This window comes from Megalops cyprinoides, chromosome 8 (assembly GCF_013368585.1).
Source record: "Megalops cyprinoides isolate fMegCyp1 chromosome 8, fMegCyp1.pri, whole genome shotgun sequence".
Lineage (NCBI taxonomy): Eukaryota > Metazoa > Chordata > Actinopteri > Elopiformes > Megalopidae > Megalops > Megalops cyprinoides.
Genome location: NC_050590.1, coordinates 1074704 through 1096319, shown reverse-complemented (window position 1 = coordinate 1096319; position 21616 = coordinate 1074704). Strand labels below are relative to the sequence as shown.

Genomic DNA, 21616 nt, shown 5'->3' with positions numbered 1-21616 from the left:
GAGCAGGGCTTTAATGTGTGGCATAGCGGTAAGGAGCAGGGCTTTAATGTGTGGCATAGCGGTAAGGAGCAGGGCTTTAATGTGTGGCATAGCGGTAAGGAGCAGGGCTTTAATGTGTGACATAGCGGTAAGGAGCAGGGCTTTAATGTGTGGCATAGCGGTAAGGAGCAGGGCTTTAATGTGTGACATAGCGGTAAGGAGCAGGGCTTTAATGTGTGGCATAGCGGTAAGGAGCAGGGCTTTAATGTGTGCCATAGCGGTAAGGAGCAGGGCTTTAATGTGTGGCATAGCGGTAAGGAGCAGGGCTTTAATGTGTGGCATAGCGGTAAGGAGCAGGGCTTTAATGTGTGGCATAGCGGTAAGGAGCAGGGCTTTAATGTGTGACATAGCGGTAAGGAGCAGGGCTTTAATGTGTGGCATAGCGGTAAGGAGCAGGGCTTTAATGTGTGGCATAGCGGTATGCTGCCCTGTTAGGTCTGATACTGGGCTTGCAGTGTGTTTGATGCAGAGGAACAGAGAGGAGTGTTGACCCAGTTTCTCATCTCCAGGACAGGTACCACAGGGAGGGGCCACAGCCTAGATACATCTGTAATGTACCAAAGGGGCCCCACCCATCTCAGTGGCCAATCACAGCCTTCTCTAGCAGAACATGAATCAAGTCTCATCTCAGGTAAAGCCAGGAGAAACACAGTTTAAAGCAAGAAATGAAAGACTCAGAGTTATTCTGAGAAAACTGCAGCACTATCTGCAGGTACGATACACTGAAGGCGTATGATACAGCCTCTGTTCACATATAAGTGCTGTGTTGATCAGACAACAGATCAGTCACTTCAGAATATGATCATTCATGTAGTCAAAGTGGTAGCACTACCAGGAAACACCTGCAGAGATGATCCCTTCTCTCTGCAACAGTAACGAGTGGCCAAACAAGAATATGCTTTGCTCCACCATGCCATTTACATTAATTCTGCAACTTTCTTATACAATACACCTCTGGTGTCTTACTGTTTTAGATTTTTGCATGTGTCACATGGATATGTTTTGATTTTGAACTCAAGCCTCTTGCATACAAGACAATTCCTGCCTGAAAAGGCAATTGTCAGTACGGCGGCTTCTTAGCCGACTTTGTTGTTTTCGCTGTCCATGTGCTCATGTTTACTGTTTTCCCCTGTGTTCCAGCCCTGCCCTGTTCTCCGCCCTGTCTCCGCCCACCTGTGCCTGATCACCTGCCTGCCTACCTCCTGCATCTCATCCCCTCATCTGACTCGCCCTATATATTCCCTGTTTGTTGCATGTTCTTTGCTAGTTCGTCTCAGTCCTCCTGTTTTGCTACCAGCCGTTCTTTATTCTGTTTTGCCTGCCTGTTTTTGCGACCCTGCTTGTTCCTCTCGACCTCGATTCTTTGTATCTGTTGCATTCAACAGGTTTAGGCACGCGGTGATATTGTTACTGAATCATTAGTGCCATGCATTGCAATACAGTGCAATTGAGGGCATCATTGCTCAATGTATGCTGTCATAAGGCACACAAACATATGCCACATTCAGCTGCCATGCCAGCTTGCTCCACTACCAGCTTCAATTGCCAAAAAGTTTGACCCTTTTTCCCCAAAGACTTTTTACCCCAAAGGCATATACCAGCTGCCAGCTGGCTTTCCCCCTAATGCTTTCTTGTTTATACTCATAATCATGTTTTTTACAGTATGGGGGGATCAAAGTTAGGAGAGTCAAGATGTACTGTAAATGTTTGGGCTTTCAATCTGCACTGGAAAACTGGCAGTGATCCCCTTATCCTAACTGCTGTGGGAGTTACTCTGGTTAACTGAGCTACTTTCACCACTTGAGGGCCAGAGTATAAAGGCAGTGTAATCAGGAGGAGTAACCCCTTCAGGAGGGGAGGACTAGGCGAATGATAGTTTTGCCTTACAGTGGCATGGCACATTTTGAATCTGTTTTCACCGCAACTGTCCCCCTCTCTAGTCAGGGAACTAAAGTGTAGCCTTGAACCCTGACCCAGCAGGTCACTGCAGACAGTGAGCCAGGATTCACATTACATCCCACAATTTATGTGGCTCAGCAGTGGGCTTCAGCCAAGGAGATGTACACAGCTAACATGGTGATATATACCCTGTTACACAGCTAACATGGTGATACATACCCTGTTACACAGCCAACATGGTGATATATACCCTGTTACACAGCTAACATGCTGATATATACCCTGTTAGACAGCTAACATGGTGATACATACCCTGTTACACAGCTAACATGCTGATATATACCCTGTTAGACAGCCAACATGGTGATATATACCCTGTTACACAGCTAACATGGTGATATATACCCTGTTAGACAGCTAACATGGTGATACATACCCTGTTACACAGCTAACATGCTGATATATACCCTGTTAGACAGCCAACATGGTGATATATACCCTGTTACACAGCTAACATGGTGATATATACCCTGTTACACAGCTAACATGGTGATACATACCCTGTTACACAGCTAACATGCTGATATATACCCTGTTACACAGCCAACATGCTGATATACACCCTGTTACACAGCTAACATGGTGATACATACCCTGTTACACAGCCAACATGCTGATATATACCCTGTTAGACAGCTAACATGGTGATACATACCCTGTTACACAGCCAACATGGTGATATATACCCTGTTAGACAGCTAACATGATGACATATCTCCTGTTACACAGCTAACATGCTGATATATACCCTGTTATACAGCTAACATGCTGATATATCCCCTGTTACACAGCTAACATGGTGATACCCTGTTACACAGCTAACATGCTGATACATACCCTGTTACACAGCTAGCATGGTGATACCCTGTTACACAGCTAACATGGTGATATATACCCTGTTACACAGCTAACATGGTGATACCCTGTTACACAGCTAACATGCTGATACATACCCTGTTACACAGCTAGCATGGTGATACCCTGTTACACAGCTAACATGGTGATATATACCCTGTTACACAGCCAACATGGTGATATATACCCTGTTACACAGCTAACATGGTGATACCCTGTTACACAGCTAACATGGTGATATATACCCTGTTACACAGCCAGCATGCTGATATATACCCTGTTAGACAGCCAACATGGTGATATATACCCTGTTACACAGCTAACATGGTGATATATACCCTGTTACACAGCTAACATGGTGATACATACCCTGTTACACAGCTAACATGCTGATATATACCCTGTTACACAGCCAACATGCTGATATACACCCTGTTACACAGCTAACATGGTGATACATACCCTGTTACACAGCCAACATGCTGATATATACCCTGTTAGACAGCTAACATGGTGATACATACCCTGTTACACAGCCAACATGGTGATATATACCCTGTTAGACAGCTAACATGATGACATATCTCCTGTTACACAGCTAACATGCTGATATATACCCTGTTATACAGCTAACATGCTGATATATCCCCTGTTACACAGCTAACATGGTGATACCCTGTTACACAGCTAACATGCTGATACATACCCTGTTACACAGCTAGCATGGTGATACCCTGTTACACAGCTAACATGGTGATATATACCCTGTTACACAGCTAACATGGTGATACCCTGTTACACAGCTAACATGCTGATACATACCCTGTTACACAGCTAGCATGGTGATACCCTGTTACACAGCTAACATGGTGATATATACCCTGTTACACAGCCAACATGGTGATATATACCCTGTTACACAGCTAACATGGTGATACCCTGTTACACAGCTAACATGGTGATATATACCCTGTTACACAGCCAGCATGCTGATATATACCCTGTTACACAGCTAACATGCTGATATATACCCTGTTACACAGCCAACATGCTGATACATACCCTGTTACACAGCTAACGTGGTGATACTTACCCTGTTACACAGCTAACATGCTGATATATACCCTGTTACACAGCCAGCATGCTGATACATAGCCTGTTACACAGCTAATGTGGTGATATATACCCTGTTACACAGCCAACATGCTGATATATCCCCTGTTACACCTAACATGGTGATACCCTGTTAAACAGCTAACATGCTGATACATACCCTGTTACACAGCTAATATGGTGATATATACCCTGTTACACAGCTAACATGGTGATACCCTGTTACATAGCTAGCATGATGATACATACCCTGTTACACAGCTAACATGGTGATATATAACCTGTCATACAGCTGGATATTGTTACAGTTTAAGAGACACAGGAGTGCCCCACCCAGGGTCCTGCAGCCCCGCAGACAAACTCCATCACTACACAAAAACTACAGCAAACTCCATCAGTAACCCTAACCCTATCGCTCCCTCCACAGGGAGCTCTCAGTGAACAGAGATGTTTAAATCCTGAGGCAGGCAAAGCCGTGACGTAACCTGTAAGGTAATTCACCTGTAGGGCACTTCATTCAAGGCAACCTGGACCAAACAGAGGAACAGCAGATGCTGACTCTATGGACATGATGTCATTATCTGACTGCCTGGACATCATCTTCTTCCAGCCCTAAAAACCATCAAGATTGTAAAAAAGAAGTTAGCATGTGCAAATGTTTTACAAAACTACTGCCAAATATTTGTTTCATCTTTTTATAAAATTAAAAGGATAAAAAATTAAACTTACAGGAGCATTTTTATGAAACTTTTTTTTACCTAACTCTTCTTCAGCATGGCCCATGGCATCAGGGGAAGAACAGTGAATGTCTTCACTCACTTCTAAATAAGTGCGTTTTGGTAGTTCCTGTGGATAGTATACTGTTCGTCACTCCCTCAGACAAGCTTAGTAAAGGCCATGGAGTGGACACAGAAGGCGCAGTGAGGAGCAGATCAAGGTCGTCTGGAATTGCCTCTTGTCTTGGAGTTCCTGCAAACAGACCACCAGCCCATATTGCATTCCAATAGGCCAATTTCCCATTTTGGAAATGGAGGCAGTATGCGTGAAATGTGCCTCTTTCAGGTGTTCTTTTTACAGTCACGGGCCATTTGAAATAATGAGATGAGGATGTTTCCAAACAAGCGTGAGTGCATGTCTGGGAGAGTATGCGCATGTGTTTGTGTCTGCGTGTGTGTGTGTGTGTGTGTGTGTGTGTGTGTGTGTGTATGCGTGTGCGTGTGCGTGTGTGTGTATGCGTGTTTGTGCGTGAGTGTGTGTGTGTGTGTGTGTGTGTGTGTGTGTGTGTGCGAGCGTGTGTGTATGCGTGTTTGTGCGTGAGTGTGTGTGTGTGTGTGTGTGTGTGTGTGTGTGTGTGTGTGTGTGTGTGTGTGTGCGAGCGTGTGTGTGTGTCGGGGAACTCCTGTCCTGCACAGAGCAGAGCTCTGAACTGGGTAGATGAGGTGAGACAGATGAGAAGAGCTGAGAGACACATGATCTATCGATCCGAACCTTCCTCTCTGCCACACCAGGGAGGTGGAAGACAAAGATAGAAAGCAGCGTTCTTACAGGGCAGCAGCTTCCCTCTTAGACAGCTTTAAATCCGCGAGTTTCCAGCCTCCCCTGATTCTCCACAGTATGTTCTGTCGATTTCAGCAACCAAACTCATAATAATAATTTAAATTTTTACCAAAAAGACAGAGTGCACAGTGGGTAGGCTGAACAGAGACCTAGGAAAACAAACAAACAAAAAACCCATGATTCCCAGCTTATGCTGGAGATGACTATGCTGAGACCATGGAGAAAGCATCGCAGTGCAAATTCTTCCAGATTGTCTGCAGTACGCTGCAGATTCTCTCTCTTGCTCTCTCTTTTATGAGCAGGACAGTTAATGACCAAGCACTGAACTGGCACCGCCAACCTGCCCTGGCATGTTCTGAACCTCCCGTAGTCGTTGGCATGATGCCCAAGCTGTTGGCACCCCCTCCCCCTCCCCACCCCCCACTTCGTTGATGCCTATCCAAAAAGGCCGTCCCATCTCTTTCAATCAGACAGCGGCATCCATCACCACCCTAATATTAGAGCTGCATGGTTATTAGCTTTTAATGTGGTCCCGCGGCTACGCAGAGCCTGCAGCCTGAAACAGGACACTGGCTCCACACAGAGTCCCACCTCCTCATGGCTGCGCACAACCTTCCAAAACACCAGCGCCAGAGGCAGAATGTCCCTTGTCTTAATTACAAACCACAAACCGCCTGCGAACGTCGGGGAAATGATCTCTCTGGGCCCCTCTGGGCCTCATGACTCCCAGAGGGGAACGAAGATGTGTCAGACGACATAGTGCCTAAAGAGGGATTTGAGTAAAGCCATTTTCATCTCAGTTCTGACTCCTGTTGTCACATGCAAAGCCACTTCTAATGTTAATCATTTCTTTATCGTTCATTCGGTGCCCTGGGGCATCCTTGCCTCTTATTAAACGATGCAGTCAGATCCTTGGCTAAATATCACATTAAGACACAAAAGTTAACAACCATGACTTGCTCCAAGCTCCTGGAAGGGGTGTTTGTGGCTGTACTGTGTACAGCCCACAAATCCCTCGCGTGAATTTGAACAATTCTGAAAGCATCTCTGGGAAACAAGCTTAACCGAGAATTTTAAAAAAAGTACTACGGCACATTTGAGAGACCACTGCCAACTGTCTGGCCCTAATACCAGGCTGGCTATTTGCCACAGATGAAATTCACTGAATAAAAGACACATCGGGCAGGCATGGCTCTCAAAGCAACAGAATTAAGCCATGGCACTCCGGTAGGCAGCTGCAGAAGGCTCAGTTCTGTGAGCAGCAAATTGATTTTACACAGGCTGTGACTAAGGGAGGGGCCTCGGGGGAGGGACAGCCGTGCTTTTCCAATGACTCTGAGGCATCACCCCTTTCAACACCGTCTCTCCCAGTCGTGCAAAATGCAAGCGGCACAAGTCACGACTGCTGGCAGCGCAGGGTAGCCGCGGGCGCTGTGCTTCCTGTATGCAGAAAAACAGTCTGCTCGGGTTGCCGTGGTCCGCTGGGCTTGTCAGCAAGCGGCGGGCATCGATAATGAGGTTGGGGGGGGCATGCCGGTGATGGGAGGGTGTTAATGAGACCAGGGCTGATAATGAGATTGTCATGGATGAAGGAAGTCACACACTGGGAGAGTCACACACTGGGAGAGTCACACACTGGGAGAGTCACTGGGAGAGTCACACACTGGGAGAGTCACACACTGGGAGAGTCACACACTGGGAGAGTCACTGGGAGAGTCACACACTGGGAGAGTCACTGGGAGAGTCACACACTGGGAGAGTCACTGGGAGAGTCACAGCCTCCCACCTGTGCGCTCATCCTCTCCTCTGTCACTGCCTCTGTCTTTTTCTGTTTCTCTCTCTCCCTCCATCTCAGACCCTCTCTCTCTCTCTCATTCACAGTTCTGCACTATAATTAACCCAGGACTGTCACTGGTTCACAGCTCCCTGTTCTGTAAAACCGTTGGGGCGTAGATATTCATTAGTGGTAGTCTCTGGTGTATGTTGGTGATTTCACAGCTTTCCTAATGAGAGGGTCAACCACACGCAGTTGGAAAGTACTCCTGCTGTAATCTCATTTGTGCCAGAGGCAGGTCGTGCTGTATAAAATGCACTGAGAGTGAATAAAAATCTCAGCACTCAGTATTCCACAAGAAGATTATTAGAGTATTAAGGTTGCTTGACATTCTGATTTAAAAGCTGTGCTCTCTCGATACTGGAACCACTGACTGCTGGCTGCTGGAGTTATTACTGCCATGATAGAACAGCTCTACATGGTGTATGTTATTTACAAAGCCTTGTTTCTGATAAATATGAATAAATTAATCACAATTATATGATTAATACTGATTAATGATTCAGCAAATTGAAAATTAAAAAGGCAGACAGCTAAATAGACAGACAGATAGATAGATAGATAGATAGATAGATAGATATATAGATAGATAGATGGATAGATAGATAGATAGATGTATCCCTCTCGGCCTCTCTGCGTTCTGCTGGTCCATAGACTCCTGCACAGTTTTGGGTTCCTTCTGGAGACAGTGCTGCTACGTGGCAGATTAACAGGAGAATTCTCTTCTGCTTTCCTTAATCCCATTAAACGGTCAAAACTTTGACAGCGTAATCTGGGTCGGAGAGGGAAATCATTATTAAATATATTGTAATAGGTTCTGCAGAGCATGAGGAATTGATTCCCATTGTGCAAAGGTTTATGGACTCAAGGATCAGCCAGCTCACTACATGTCGAGATTCTTTCACAAAGAAATTCCCCACAGCCCCCATGAAAGAAATGTGACGCCAGTATTTTTGCAGGAAAAAACATCTACCCTGTCACACATCAAAAAAATCACAAGACTATTTATATTCTGTTCACTTATTAACAGTTTTTTTCCTCTTCTGAGGCAAGTAATTAAGCCATCATCTTGACAGTAAGGTTTCCTACTGTTCCTTACCAATGAGACAGTGATCATATCATCATTAATTCTGCATGGCCAAAAAATCTATTCTATTCTAGGTCTTGTTCATTCTTGCCTTGCTGTTATATTAGAATATGAAAAAATTGCACATAGGGTGTGTTTATATTTGTATACTGAATTCAAAATCAACAGCAGTTACGCTCCCAGCACCAGACACTGCTGTTCGTTCACACATCCAGCACATGGATCGAAGAACCGCACGGCTGTTTACACTGGAATGGCAGCTTCTAGCTTTCTATGTGGCTGCTATGCAGGAAGTGTACCAGGTACAGTAGAGTAGAGTAGATAGATAGACAAATAGATAGAGATATGCAGCATAGAAGTAAGAGATATGCAGATTGAATGACTGACAGATACATAGATAGATAGACAGACAGATAGATAGATACATAGATAGATAGAGATAGATAGACAGATAGATAGATAGATAGATAGATAGATAGATAGATACATAGATAGATAAATAGATAGATAGATAGACAGACAGATAAATAGATAGACAGACAGATAGATAGATAGATAGATAGATAGATAGATAAATAGATAGATAGATAGATACATATATAGATAGATAGATAGATAGATAGACAGATAGACAGATAGATAGATAGATAGACAGACAGACAGATAGATAGACAGATAGACAGATAGATAGATAGACAGATAGATAGATAGACAGATGGTGTTTACACACAGACTAGCAGAGACGCACACAGAGCAGCAGAGAACTGTGAGTGTTATGCTGCTCTGAGTCTAACCCCATACTACATGTTCGCATTCTGCATTGCAGTAGAAAGCTGATCACCAGAGTTGTATATTATTAAAGTATACGGTAGTCAAAATGTGATTTATTTGCACGGAGAGGATATTTCCTAAATGAATACCTGTACACTTGTATATACTTAAATAAAACGTTCATGTGTTACATTACATTATAGTATTGGCTTTTAGCAGACACTCTGATCCAGAGTGAGTTACATCAATTACAGGTTTTTACAGTGTTATCCATTTGTACAGCTGGCTATTTACTCAGGCAAGTTAAGTACCTTGCCCAAGTGTACAACAGCAGTGCCCCAGCGGGGAATCAAACCTTTCGAGTCCTGCTCCGTAACCATTATGCTACACTGCCGCCCACGTTAACATATATAAAGACCCACCTCTTTAAACTGTACCTCGTTTCCCCGGTGTGGTCTTGCTCCCTTTTTATGTCATTTTTATATGTTGTATTTTTGCTGTCTGCAATGTTTTTGTAGCTTTGTAGTTTTTCATTCTCATTTCAATGTAGATACTGCACTTAATTTAACATGTTGAATCATGTACATGTCCTTGTTTTTGTAGAGTTTTTCATGCTTGCACTGAAATGTGCTTAAATGTAGCTGCAGATTGGAAGTTGCACTGGATAAGATTGTCTGTAAATGACCGAATGCAAATGTAAGTGTGCACCCCTGCTCTTTCAGATTAAGAATGTGGCCTTGTGTGGAGGAGAGAGGACAATAGAGCCCTGTATCTGCAGCAGCTGTTAGAGCCTCATCTGAGAGTCAAGCACACTGAGGAAGACAGCAGGCCACTTCAGCATATTCACCTCTTTGACCTGGTGTGTGGAACAATCGCCCTTTGCCAGAGACTGACGGCTGAGGAAATTATGCTCATATAGCCTACAGCGGCTCTGCGGTGTAACTTCAACAGCACAGCGTCCCTCTGACTCCGCCCGCGAGGATGAACGACCCGTACCAAAACAACGTGTACCAGCACGGCCAGGGGGACAGCACCTATGCCACCTTCAGGGAGGGGGGAGGGGGCCAGGATGGATACGGCTACCGTGAAGACTACCCCCCCCAAGATGATGACGCGGCCAGCGACGCCACCGAGGGCCATGATGAGGAGGACGAGATGTACGAGGGGGAGTACCAGGGCATCCCGCACCCGGACGAGGTGAAGGCGGCCCAGAGGGCGGCGCGGGTGGCGGCACGGGAGAAGGCCAGGGCGGCAGCCGCCGGCGCCAGGGACGAGGAGGAGCTGGCCGACCAGTATGAGTCCATCATGGAGGACTGCGGCCACGGCAGGTTCCAGTGGACGCTGTTCGCGGTGACTGGCCTCGCCCTCATGGCTGACGGCGTCGAATGCTTTGTGGTGGGGTTCGCCCTCCCCAGCGCCGAGAAGGACATGTGCTTGTCCAACGCCAACAAGGGCATGCTGGGTAAGTCTCAGGGCAAGACGCTGCGCAAAGAGAGAAATTGCAATCGGGTAGTTGGAAGGACAAATAAGATGATATTTTACCTGAGCATTTATATAATATCAGGCAATGGAAAGTAATTGTTTGGAAAAGGATGAAAACAATCACAATTTAAATGGACTCCCTGTGTTATCTCAAGTTTTATATGAAAATTTTGACAGTTGACAGTTTAATAGTGTGGTGAACAGACATGCTGTAGATGTGTATAGGCATGCTGGTGCAATATTGCTGAGACTGAAAGAGACTGGGAAAGAAGCATGGGCAGAAAGACAACATCGCAGGAACAGGAGGAAAAAAACTACTAATTAAAAATGTGAGACATTAAACCAGGAAAGAAGCTAAAGCTGTAATCAATGCCGAGATTAGTCTGGCTACTTTCCCTTCACATTGATGTGTTTCTGCTTAAGGAAGAGGGAGAGCAACCGCTGAGATGTCTCTCAGAAGACGAAAACACTCTGAGTTTGCCAACGTGACAAATCTGCTGTCACTTATTTAGGACAAATTGTCCATGTTTTATTCGGCCTCTGCAGCACTAAAGCGCAGGGGACTGTCTGAATCTCACCCTGAGCGGACGGGTGGGCAGTGAGGGAGGATGCTAGGTGTTAGCACAGCAAACACAACGGCTAACACGGCTGTGAACAAACTTCACTTCACACATCGATTCCCCTCTCTTCTACGCGGCACAATTTTATACACAAACAAAACTGCAGCTCAATAGAGCTACTCAAAATACCTCTGGCACTATAAAATTTAGCATTGAGGGTTTCTTTTTCTGAAGTTGTTGAATCTGAACAGGGGATTTTGGGATTTATTTACATAGAGGAAAGGGTCGGTTTTTCCTTTTTTTCCTGATTAAAAACATGCCGCTGTTTTCAGGGATAAAAAACACAAGCCTCAAATTCTCCTCCACAAAATTCATGGGGGAGAAATAATCACGTATCGAGTGTCTCAAGGCTTTTTCTGCGCAGCTAACAGAACAGGACCGTCTGGGAGAAACACAGCAGTGCTTTCTGCTTTCGTACCCTGTTCAGAGGCCTGAGTCAGCAGGTGTCTCTGAAATCGATCACGTCTTCTCTGACCTTGAGTCTAGAATGCAAAAAACTGCCGCTCCCCTCCAGCATGCTGGCCTTCCTTCCCAACACTGATCACCATCTGCACACACAGAAAACACACTACCCTACCACTGGCGGCAGTGTAGCATGGTGGTTAAGGAACAGGACTCGTAACCGAAAGGTTGCCGGTTCAATCCCCGCTGGGACACTGCTACTGTACCCTTGGGCAAGGTACTTAACCCACAATTGCCTCAGTAAATATCCAGCTGTATAAATGGATAACATTGTAAAGAACTATAACCTATGTAAGTCGCTTTGGATAAAAGCGTCTGCCAAATGAATAAATGTAAATGTAACCCCACACCGAGGGAAAGGGGCGTCTCCGTCCCGCTCTCTGTCTAACTATAACGTTATATCTATACTCTCTCAACAGCCATCTGAATATTTAGTTGTACTAAATTTTACAAAAAACAGCAACCTCTCAGACTACTGCTTATAGGCAAATTTAATATATTGCCTATAGCATAAACTGATATGCTGATCTCTTGAATATTTTCCTGATCAGTGCATACAGTCCTTCAGCCATGTTAGTTATTATTCTAGTTTAACACAAAAACACCACAGTGGTGAGTTTAAGCCTCTGAGCTGAAAGCATTTCAGCATAATCAGATATAAATAAATAAATAATCAGATATAAATAAGGTCCTGGTCACAAGTCCCTCGCTCATGCCAGCAACCCTCCTGTTTTGAGACAGACAGGAAGAGCCCAACAGTGAGGAGGGAAATATACCTGCACCACCCCCTCGCCATGTCCGCCCCCCGCCCACCTTGGCGGTCGTGACTCCTTGTACTGAGAGAGTCCAATCAAAGCAGCATGTGGCAGCACGGAGCTGACAGCCCTGCGGTGCCGGGAGGGGGCTCAGAGCTCACGCCCATATGGCGCTCCTCTTGCAAACGGGCCGCCCCCCCGGAGCCAGAGCCATCTGCGGTGATGTCGTGCACATCACGCCCCCTGCCCCGCCCAGGCTGTCCGGCCTGCCAGTCTACCTTTAACCGGTGTATCTGCTGTTCCGATGCAAGCGAAGCTTCCGCAAACAAAGGGTGCCCTCTGAGACCGTTTCCAAAAAGAAAGAACCACCATGAAAAACGAAAAAAGTATGAAGGTTGCAGCTATTCCACGTCATGATTTGGACTGTGAGTGTCAGATCTCAGATTAAAGTGGGAAAAAATGCAGTGGAGACATTTACAAATGGTGCAGCACACAGGTATCGCTTCCCCTCCTGCACCCTGAGGATGGGCCCATGCTAAATGAAGCTGTGTTCACTATGTCAGAAAGCAGCACTGAACACCGGCCATGGGGTGTGAAAGTGCAATGACAGCCAAATAGCATACCTGTTAACACAGACCTCTTAACAGCCATTCTAGGGCCATTAATACATCAACTGTCTGCCACCAAATGCAATCTCTGTGGCGTTCTGAGCAACAGCGGGAGCAGGTGTAGGAAGTGCTGCTTTTTCTCATGGATATATGGCTTTATTCAGTTTTTTCTGTGACCTGATGTTACTTAAGGTCTGCTGTGTTTTCTGAAAGCTCATGAACAGGTCTTAAGCAGCCACTAATTGAGAGTGTCTTTTGTTTAAAAATAAGTAATCAAATTTAATTATTTTTTAAAATATGTATATTTAAAGAAGGGTGTACCATGACAATACCATACCCCAATGGTGGTAACAAGACTGAAAGAACTGTATCCGTTCTACGTTTACATACGTTTATGTATACGTTTTGTTTTCTGAGGTATGCATACAGATCTACTTTTATTATGTATTTGACATTTTTAAAATTGCAGTTTGGAAACTGCATCACATTCTGACAAACTGTCAGAGACAGTCATCTATACATATATACATTTATATATAAGACACACCTTTCTGCTTCATAAGCCAATCATTTTGCAGATTTGATGAAGGATTTAGATGTGTATTGGATGAAGGTGGGTGAAGATGGGTTACATGCATTCTTCCAGAACCCATTTTGAGTCCATCACTGCAACAAGACTTATAGCCCACTCTAAGAATTAGAGGTGAGGGAGCCCCCTGGTGGATTCTAGGGAGAAATTAATCAGTTGTGTTAACACCTGGTCAAAAAGCGTTATTGACATTCTTGCAGTAGCAGAGAATTCAATGGTATTGAATTATTGACTGAAGCGTGAGTGTTTCTCATTAATGGAAGGCATTTGTTCCTCTGATTTATCAATTCAAATCAACCACATTTTACATCAAAGAAAATTCCCTGTAGTTACATTAGAGGAAAGGCTGACAGCATCTCCACATCACGTATACAGTCCTCTGAAAAATATCTTTAAGGTTATAAATGATCAATTATAATTGTACAGATTTCATTCCTTTAACCTGTAGTGCTGAACTTTAAAGGGAATCATGGTCATTTCCTGACTAACTGTAATCAGCACACCTGTTTGCAGAGTTTTTTCTGTGTTCAATACATATGGCAAAACATTTCTGCATCATTTTAAAGTTGTTCACTTAACTTTTTTTCAGGCAAAAAATAACTTCAATTTCTTATCAAACACACATGAAAAAACATTAGTAGTAATGTGCTGAAAGAGTGAAGCATTCATAAAATATAGTTAATATAATTTTTTAAACTCTGTTTCTACGCTTATTTCAGTTCTGTCTGCTAACCTGGCTCACTTTCTGTCTCTCTCTCTACTGCAGAATTGACAGTATACCCCCTGCACTAAAAAGCTGATAATGTACCACTGTCTCTATTGAAAGATTGATAATGTACCTCTCTCTGTCTACTACCAGGGCTGATAGTATACTATGGTATACCCCCTGTCTCTCTCTCTCTCACTCTCTCTCTCTCTCTCTCTCTCTATCCTGCATGGCTGATAGTATACCTCTCTCTCTCTCTCTGTCCTGCAGGGCTGATGGTATACCCCCTCTCTCTCTCTCTCTCTCTCTCTCTCTCTCTCTCTCTCTCTCTCTCTCTCTATCCTGCAGGGCTGATAGTGTACCCTCTCTCTCTCTCTCTCTCTCTCTCTCTCTGTCTCTCTGTCCCGCAGGGCTGATAGTATACCCCCCCCGTCCTGCAGGGCTGATAGTATACCCCTCTCTCTCTATCCTGCAGGGCTGATAGTATACCCCTCTCTCTCTCTCTATCCTGCAGGGCTGATAGTATATCCCTCTCTCCCTCTCTCTCTCTCTCTCTCTCTCTCTGTCTATCCTGCAGGGCTGATAGTATACCCTCCCCCACTCTCTCTCTCTCTCTCTCTCTCTCCCTCTGTCTCTCTCTCTTTCTCTATCCTGCAGGGCTGATAGTATACCCTCCCCCTCTCTCCCTCTCTCTCTCTCTCTCTCTCTCTCTCTCTCTCTCTCTATCCCACAGGGCTGATAGTATACGCCTCTCTCCCTCTCTCTCTCTTTCTCTGTCCTGCAGGGCTGATAATATACCTCTCTCTCCCTCTCTTTCTCTCTCCCTCTTTCTCTGTCCTGCAGGGCTGATAGTATACCTGGGCATGATGGTGGGGGCCTTCATATGGGGGGGCCTGGCAGACAAACTGGGCCGCAGGAAGTGTCTCATCGTCGCTCTGGCCGTCAACTGCATCTTCGCCTTCCTCTCCTCCTTCGCCCAGGGCTACGGGTTCTTTCTCTTCTTCCGACTCTTCTCTGGAATCGGGTGAGAGGGACGGGGTGCGATAAGAGGAGCCAATCATTTTAGAAAGCGGAGCACAGACCTGGATTATACCTACTGCAGCCACAAATTGCCTGTTATTTGTTTCAGATTAAATTACACGTGGTCTCTCAAGTATAACACAGAACATAATACAATCCCAGAGCACTGTACCAATTTAATAAAAAGGTGTCATAGCTAATATTAGCTTAGTTCTGTGGTAACAGCTGTAGGGCTGTACATTCCTGTGCAGAGTGAGGAAGATCATGATACTGTTCTAGTCACGCAGTGCCTCAGATAGCACATCTTCTTCCACATTATGCAGTCCTGTCTCACTCATCACAGAGATTATTCCTCATCTGTCAAAAAATAAAAAACTACAGGGAAACAAAGCTGAATAAAAACATTTGAGCCTTCAGTAGAATCCCTCTTTTACTGAAAATGTTAAAACAGGATATTTAAAATCAAAAGGATCCATTCTGAACATGTTACATCCTGAGAAAGATTAAAAAATAAATAGGTTTCATAAATTATCATCCTTCCTCTAATCCTTCACCATTATCCTATGGACTCTGCAGATATAAGATAACACAAGCTACTGAATCCTATTTTTTTTTCTCAGCATCGGTGGCTCTGTACCCATTGTCTACTCCTACTTCTCCGAGTTCCTCTCCATGGAGAAGAGGGGTGAGCACCTGTGCTGGCTGTGCATGTTCTGGATGATGGGGGGGCTGTATGCCTCCTTCACCGCCTGGGGGATCATCCCCCACTACGGTAAGCAGGAAAGGACACCATGTGCTAAATGCCAATAAGGTAGTGTAATGTAATGTGCCTTTGCGATTGGTCCAACACTCAGGCTGGTTGGGGCCTGTGTCACACCCAGGCCTGAGTCTGCCCTGCCCTCTCGGAGAGCATTATGGGATCAGGCCATGTGCTGTGTTTCAGGGTGGGGCTTCAGCATGGGCACAGAGTTCCAGTTCCACAGCTGGCGGGTGTTTGTGCTGGTGTGCGCTCTGCCGGCCATCGCCGCCCTCATCGGCCTGATGTTCATGCCTGAAAGCCCACGCTTTCTACTGGAGGTGAGAGTCTGCCGTCCACAGCCCGTGACACCTTATTTACCTATTCATTACATCACTACTTTTATGATTAATTATTTATGAATTCAAAATACAGGGATGTTAATCAAAAAGCTTGAGGGGAAAGTATTCCTCTGCAGGAATCAATAATTACAACTTAATTCACATGGTAGGGTGTGGTGAAAACTTGATGGCTATATGTAGCTTATTCCCTTTACATAATCAGGTAACCCTGTTACTTAAGGCTTCAAACAAATGGCAACTAGCTTAATCTATCTGTGCCCATTTCCTAAAAAATTTCAGAATGGCAAACATGATGAAGCCTGGATGATTCTGAAGCAGGTTCATGACACCAACTGGCGGGCGAAAGGAGAACCAGAGAGAGTTTTCACAGTGAGTACACCCCTCTCAGACTCATCTCAGTGGCTACAGAGAGAGCTTTCACAGTGAGTACACCCCTTTCAGACTCATCTCAGTGGCTACAGAGAGAGTTTTCACAGTGAGTACACCCCTCTCAGACTCATCTCAGTGGCTACAGAGAGAGCTTTCACAGTGAGTACACCCCTTTCAGACTCATCTCAGTGGCTACAGAGAGAGTTTTCACAGTGAGTACACCCCTCTCAGACTCATCTCAGTGGCTACAGAGAGAGCTTTCACAGTGAGTACACCCCTTTCAGACTCATCTCAGTGGCTACAGAGAGACAGAGAGAGTTTTCACAGTGAGTACACCCCTTTCAGACTCATCTCAGTGGCTACAGAGAGACAGAGAGAGTTTTCACAGTGAGTACACCCCTTTCAGACTCATCTCAGTGGCTACAGAGAGAGTTTTCACAGTGAGTACACCCCTTTCAGACTCACCTCAGTGGCTACAGAGAGACAGAGAGTTTTCACAGTGAGTACACCCCTTTCAGACTCACCTCAGTAGCTACAGCTTCAGGAGCTGATGTTGTATGCTAGCACTGGGTTCTCTCTCCCAAATACCATTATGAGGTAAATTCATTAAAAAGCTAAAAAAAGTCCTTTGATAGCTGTATTAGACCATAAACCCAGGGGAAGTTTGGTTTGTAAATCAGCCAAAGGCTGTCAGTGTGTTCTCAGCTCATTTCCATGTTCATTTTCAAATTGATCTTTTAACACATTCTCTCCACTCAGGTCTCTCAAATCAAGACGCCAAAGCAGCAGGATGAATTCATTGAGATCCAGAGCTCTACAGGTACAGCCTTCCAGCGATGGATGGTCAGGTCTTTGACTTTATCCAAACAGGTAGGCTGAGAAATGATGGCTAAGGTTGTGCTCCAAATCTTCCCTACACCATTGTTTGCTAAATCTCCTTGCTTTGTCACTCCATCAACTGCCCCCTGCTAAACTTCCAGCTTCACAGTGAGGGGTTTAACTTGCTGACAACAGCTTCAGCTAGCTAAATAGCTAGCTAAAACACACTGCTAGCAAGCTAGCTGGCTATTTATCTGTCTGTCTGGTGATGTAATAATGCACTAGCTGTAATAACTAGTTAGTAAACCATCCAGCTCATTACACTAGCAGATAACAGCAATCCAAACTTTGCTTGCTCTAAAATGATAGTAGCCAGGTGTTGGCTTGCAGGGAAGTGAATACACATCATTTATTGCTTAGCTGAAGAATCTTCTTTTAAAATGCTTGCAGGAAGTGACAACCAAACATCTAAACTTTTTTGAGTAGCAGTTTTTCTCCCAAACTATCACTGTCACAGATTGATACTCTTGCAAGATGCAGAATAAGGAAGGGGGTCTCCCCAAATCTGCTGTTTTTACCCCTCCCTTTACTATTCGCAGACTCACTGGTCCATTAGGTTATGTCATGCTGACGGAGCCCCCAGTGAAGGGGCGAGAGTTTAGAGGCAGCTGACAGTGATGATTTGAGACGTATGTGCAATGTCATTTTGTCATGTCACCTGCAGGTGCTGCAGAATGTTATATCACTGGCCTCCCGGGAACTGCGGCTCAGCAGTTTACTCATGGCTATCATATGGTTCACAATGGCCTTCAGGTAAACAGCTCCATAATACAGATACAGTCTAAAGCATGTGCTACAGATAGGATAAAGACGTATGAGGGTAAGATATTTCAGGTGATCACGCCTGAAGCCTGACAGGGAATATGTTTGCGCTTCACATTTCCCTACACAGAAGGAAGTAAACATCTGCAGCGAGTGTCAGTGCAGTGAGAAGGCACCTTAGAGTCTACAGGAAGTGACAGCACCCCCTGCTGTCAGAGCACGAGTGTGATCAGTTCCCTTAGATGTGAACCTTGGTCTTTGCCTGAATAACACAGGTGTACCACCTGAGCTAGCTTTCTATCTGTGTGCAAACCATGTAATTCGAGACATACCACCATGTTGGCACAGTTATCATGGCAACTGACATTGTTCCCAGCTACTACGGGCTGTCGGTGTGGTTCCCTGACATGATCAAGTACCTACAGTATGAGGAGTACGAGTCCAAGGTGAAAGTCTTCCACCGTGAGAAGGTGGAGCACTTCACGTTCAACTTCTCTCTTGAAAACCAGATCCACAAAGAGGGCAAGTACATTAACGACAAGTACGTCACTAACGCTTATCTAATGCTTGTTCAATGTTTGAAAAACTATTGACTGTTTTCCCAGTAAGTGTCAAAAATTCTCTCATCAATCAGTTTATCTAAAAGTATAGCAGGATGGTGGGCTGGCCTAAGATTGCTCTGTTCTGCTTGGCCTTTATACAACCTTTATACAATACAAAATTTTTTACTAATAACAAACATTCTTTCAATACACAGTTGCCTTAGGACTATTCCACTCCCTCCTTTTGTCTTTCATTTCTAGGTTCACCAACATAGAGATGAAGTCTGTCAAGTTTGAGGATTCACTGTTTGAAGATTGTTACTTTGAGGACATCAAATCTATTGAAACTTTCTTTGAGAATTGTACCATCAAATCCAGTACCTTCTACAACACAGGTAGGCTGCTGTGTGGAGCCAGACCAGCGCATTCACACTTCTCTCAGATTTAACATTCTCCTGCCACTTTTCCCTAAAACCGGAAAACTCTTTGATGGGTAAAACAAACACACTGAGTAATGATTTAATGGAAGCTATTTCCAAGCGGAATTTGTGGTAAATCTTTATTTGAAATGAATTTTATTAATCATCCATTATTCCTCATCAGCTCTAAATGGATCTCACAAGCATAAATAACATTTTTAACAGGTACCAGATATTATTGTAGTTAATTGAGCATGAATAATGAACATCATAGAACATGTGACATAACATTATATGCCATTAGACCTATGAAAGCCAGTTATTACAAGCTGGTTTGTTTATGACAATGCACATGTAGCAATATTAAGGTGTTATGGATGCTACATAAGACCCACTTCAAGTAAAGTGTTACCATGTAATACAGTAAGAAAGGCTGATGAATTAAACATCATTCACAACCACTGAAAAGGCAAAAGAAACTTCACATGATGTTATTTGGCAGACATCATTCTTACTGTTTGCTCTCCCCTGTTACTGTGGTGCACTTGACAGACCTGGGGGAGGACAGGTTCATTGACTGCAGGCTGGAGAACACTTCGTTCCTGCACCCCAGGAGAGGGTGTCACCTGGACTCCCAGGAGGAGAATGATGTCCTTATCTACCTGGTCAGCTTCCTGGGAAGTCTGACTGTGTTGCCTGGCAACATCATATCGGCCCTCTTCATGGACAAGATCGGGAGGATCAAGATGATTGGTGAGTAAGGGAAGGAGGCTGCAAGGAGAGGCCATGACGCCTCACTGTACCACCATCCTCCCGGGGTGGGAAGGGGGGGGGAGAAGGCTTCATGAACCCCGTAATGGGACGTCACTGTCTGCTCTCAAACACCTAACCTGGCTTAACTATATAAAGAGTGGAAATTTGTTGACATTAAATATAATTACATTTAAAAAGTGATCAATGGAGCCAAACGTCACAGAAAGGTTTGCACCCACCCGAATGCAGGTATGAGCCAGGTCACTATTTTTAGTATCTTCTGATTTTTTCTCTTTAAGCAAGCATTAGCTTTTCATCACATTTCAAGAACAATTACATGTTTTCTAAAATTCCTTTGCTTTTTTAGCACCTGCTGTGTTTTTCCTTTACTCTGTATATTCAAAACCCATCAAAAGCCTTTGGCATCAACAAGAGAACACTATGATTGGTTAAAATCAGCAAGTCACTGATGAAGAATTGTGGCTCCACTCACTGAATTCCTGAAGCCTGACTCTCCTGCTGTTGCTCACTCGCCCCCTGCAGGCGGCTCCATGCTCATCTCCGCCGGATGCACCTTCTTCCTGTTCCTCAGCTTGAGCCAGGCCGCCATCATCGCCTGGCAGTGCCTCTTCTTCGGAGCGAGTGTGGCAGCCTGGAACGGCATCGAGGTCATCACTGTGGAGCTGTACCCGACCTCCAAAAGGTGCGGTCCGCGAGTACCCAAGACAGGGCAAACTGAAGTCACGTGGCACCTTACAGCATGTCAATCATTCATTCTGCACAAGCTCTCATGCAGTATTCAGTAAACATTCATGACACATAATCAATATTCTACCCTCTAACAGTCCGATTAAATGAGCCAGCTGTCAAGAGTATTAAAAAATCTGGGGCTCCCAAGTGACTCAAAAGACCAGTAACGTGTGCACTATGGCCCAGGGTCGATCCCAGTCCTGCCATCAGCCAAAGAAGAAATGGGAGTCCATAACAGTGTAACAAAATTGGCTTTGTTCCACCAACATACATGGGAGGGTATGTCAGCCAGGGGTTGTGTTCCGTTACATATCAGCGACCCCTGCTGGTCAATCAGGCACCTGCAGTCCTCCTGCACAAAGCTGCGTATGAAGTGTTACCCTCAGACTCGGGTCTGTGCAAGCATAGCATGGGAGCTGCAGTGTGTACAGAAATGGAAGATGATATCACATGCTTTGCAGAAGCATGTGTTTGTGTGCGCCATTCCACATTGACAGTAGGGGTTGCAGTGTTATGGACAGCATCAACATAAATAGGCATTATAAACTGGGAGAAAAGGGGGGAAAGCACTGGGTATTTTTTTTTAT

The 21616-nt window shown here is 44.8% G+C and overlaps 1 protein-coding gene across 3 annotated transcripts in view; it reads left to right on the top strand.

Moving 5' to 3' along the window:
• Positions 1-21616, top strand: part of LOC118781783 (synaptic vesicle glycoprotein 2B-like) — a 44478-nt gene that overhangs the window by 20311 nt on the left and 2551 nt on the right. For 2 of the 3 annotated variants that reach the window (XM_036534851.1, XM_036534852.1), the window contains exons 2-12: positions 9938-10677; positions 15281-15461; positions 16078-16229; positions 16401-16534; positions 16835-16924; positions 17684-17794; positions 18468-18556; positions 18942-19106; positions 19369-19502; positions 20079-20279; positions 20823-20982. In XM_036534851.1, coding sequence (XP_036390744.1) covers positions 10197-10677; positions 15281-15461; positions 16078-16229; positions 16401-16534; positions 16835-16924; positions 17684-17794; positions 18468-18556; positions 18942-19106; positions 19369-19502; positions 20079-20279; positions 20823-20982 — 1898 coding nt within the window. In that variant the 5' untranslated portion in view covers positions 9938-10196. Of the gene's footprint in view, positions 1-9937; positions 10678-15280; positions 15462-16077; positions 16230-16400; positions 16535-16834; positions 16925-17307; positions 17312-17683; positions 17795-18467; positions 18557-18941; positions 19107-19368; positions 19503-20078; positions 20280-20822; positions 20983-21616 lie in introns of those variants that run through there. The other variant, XM_036534854.1, reaches the window with a different exon arrangement.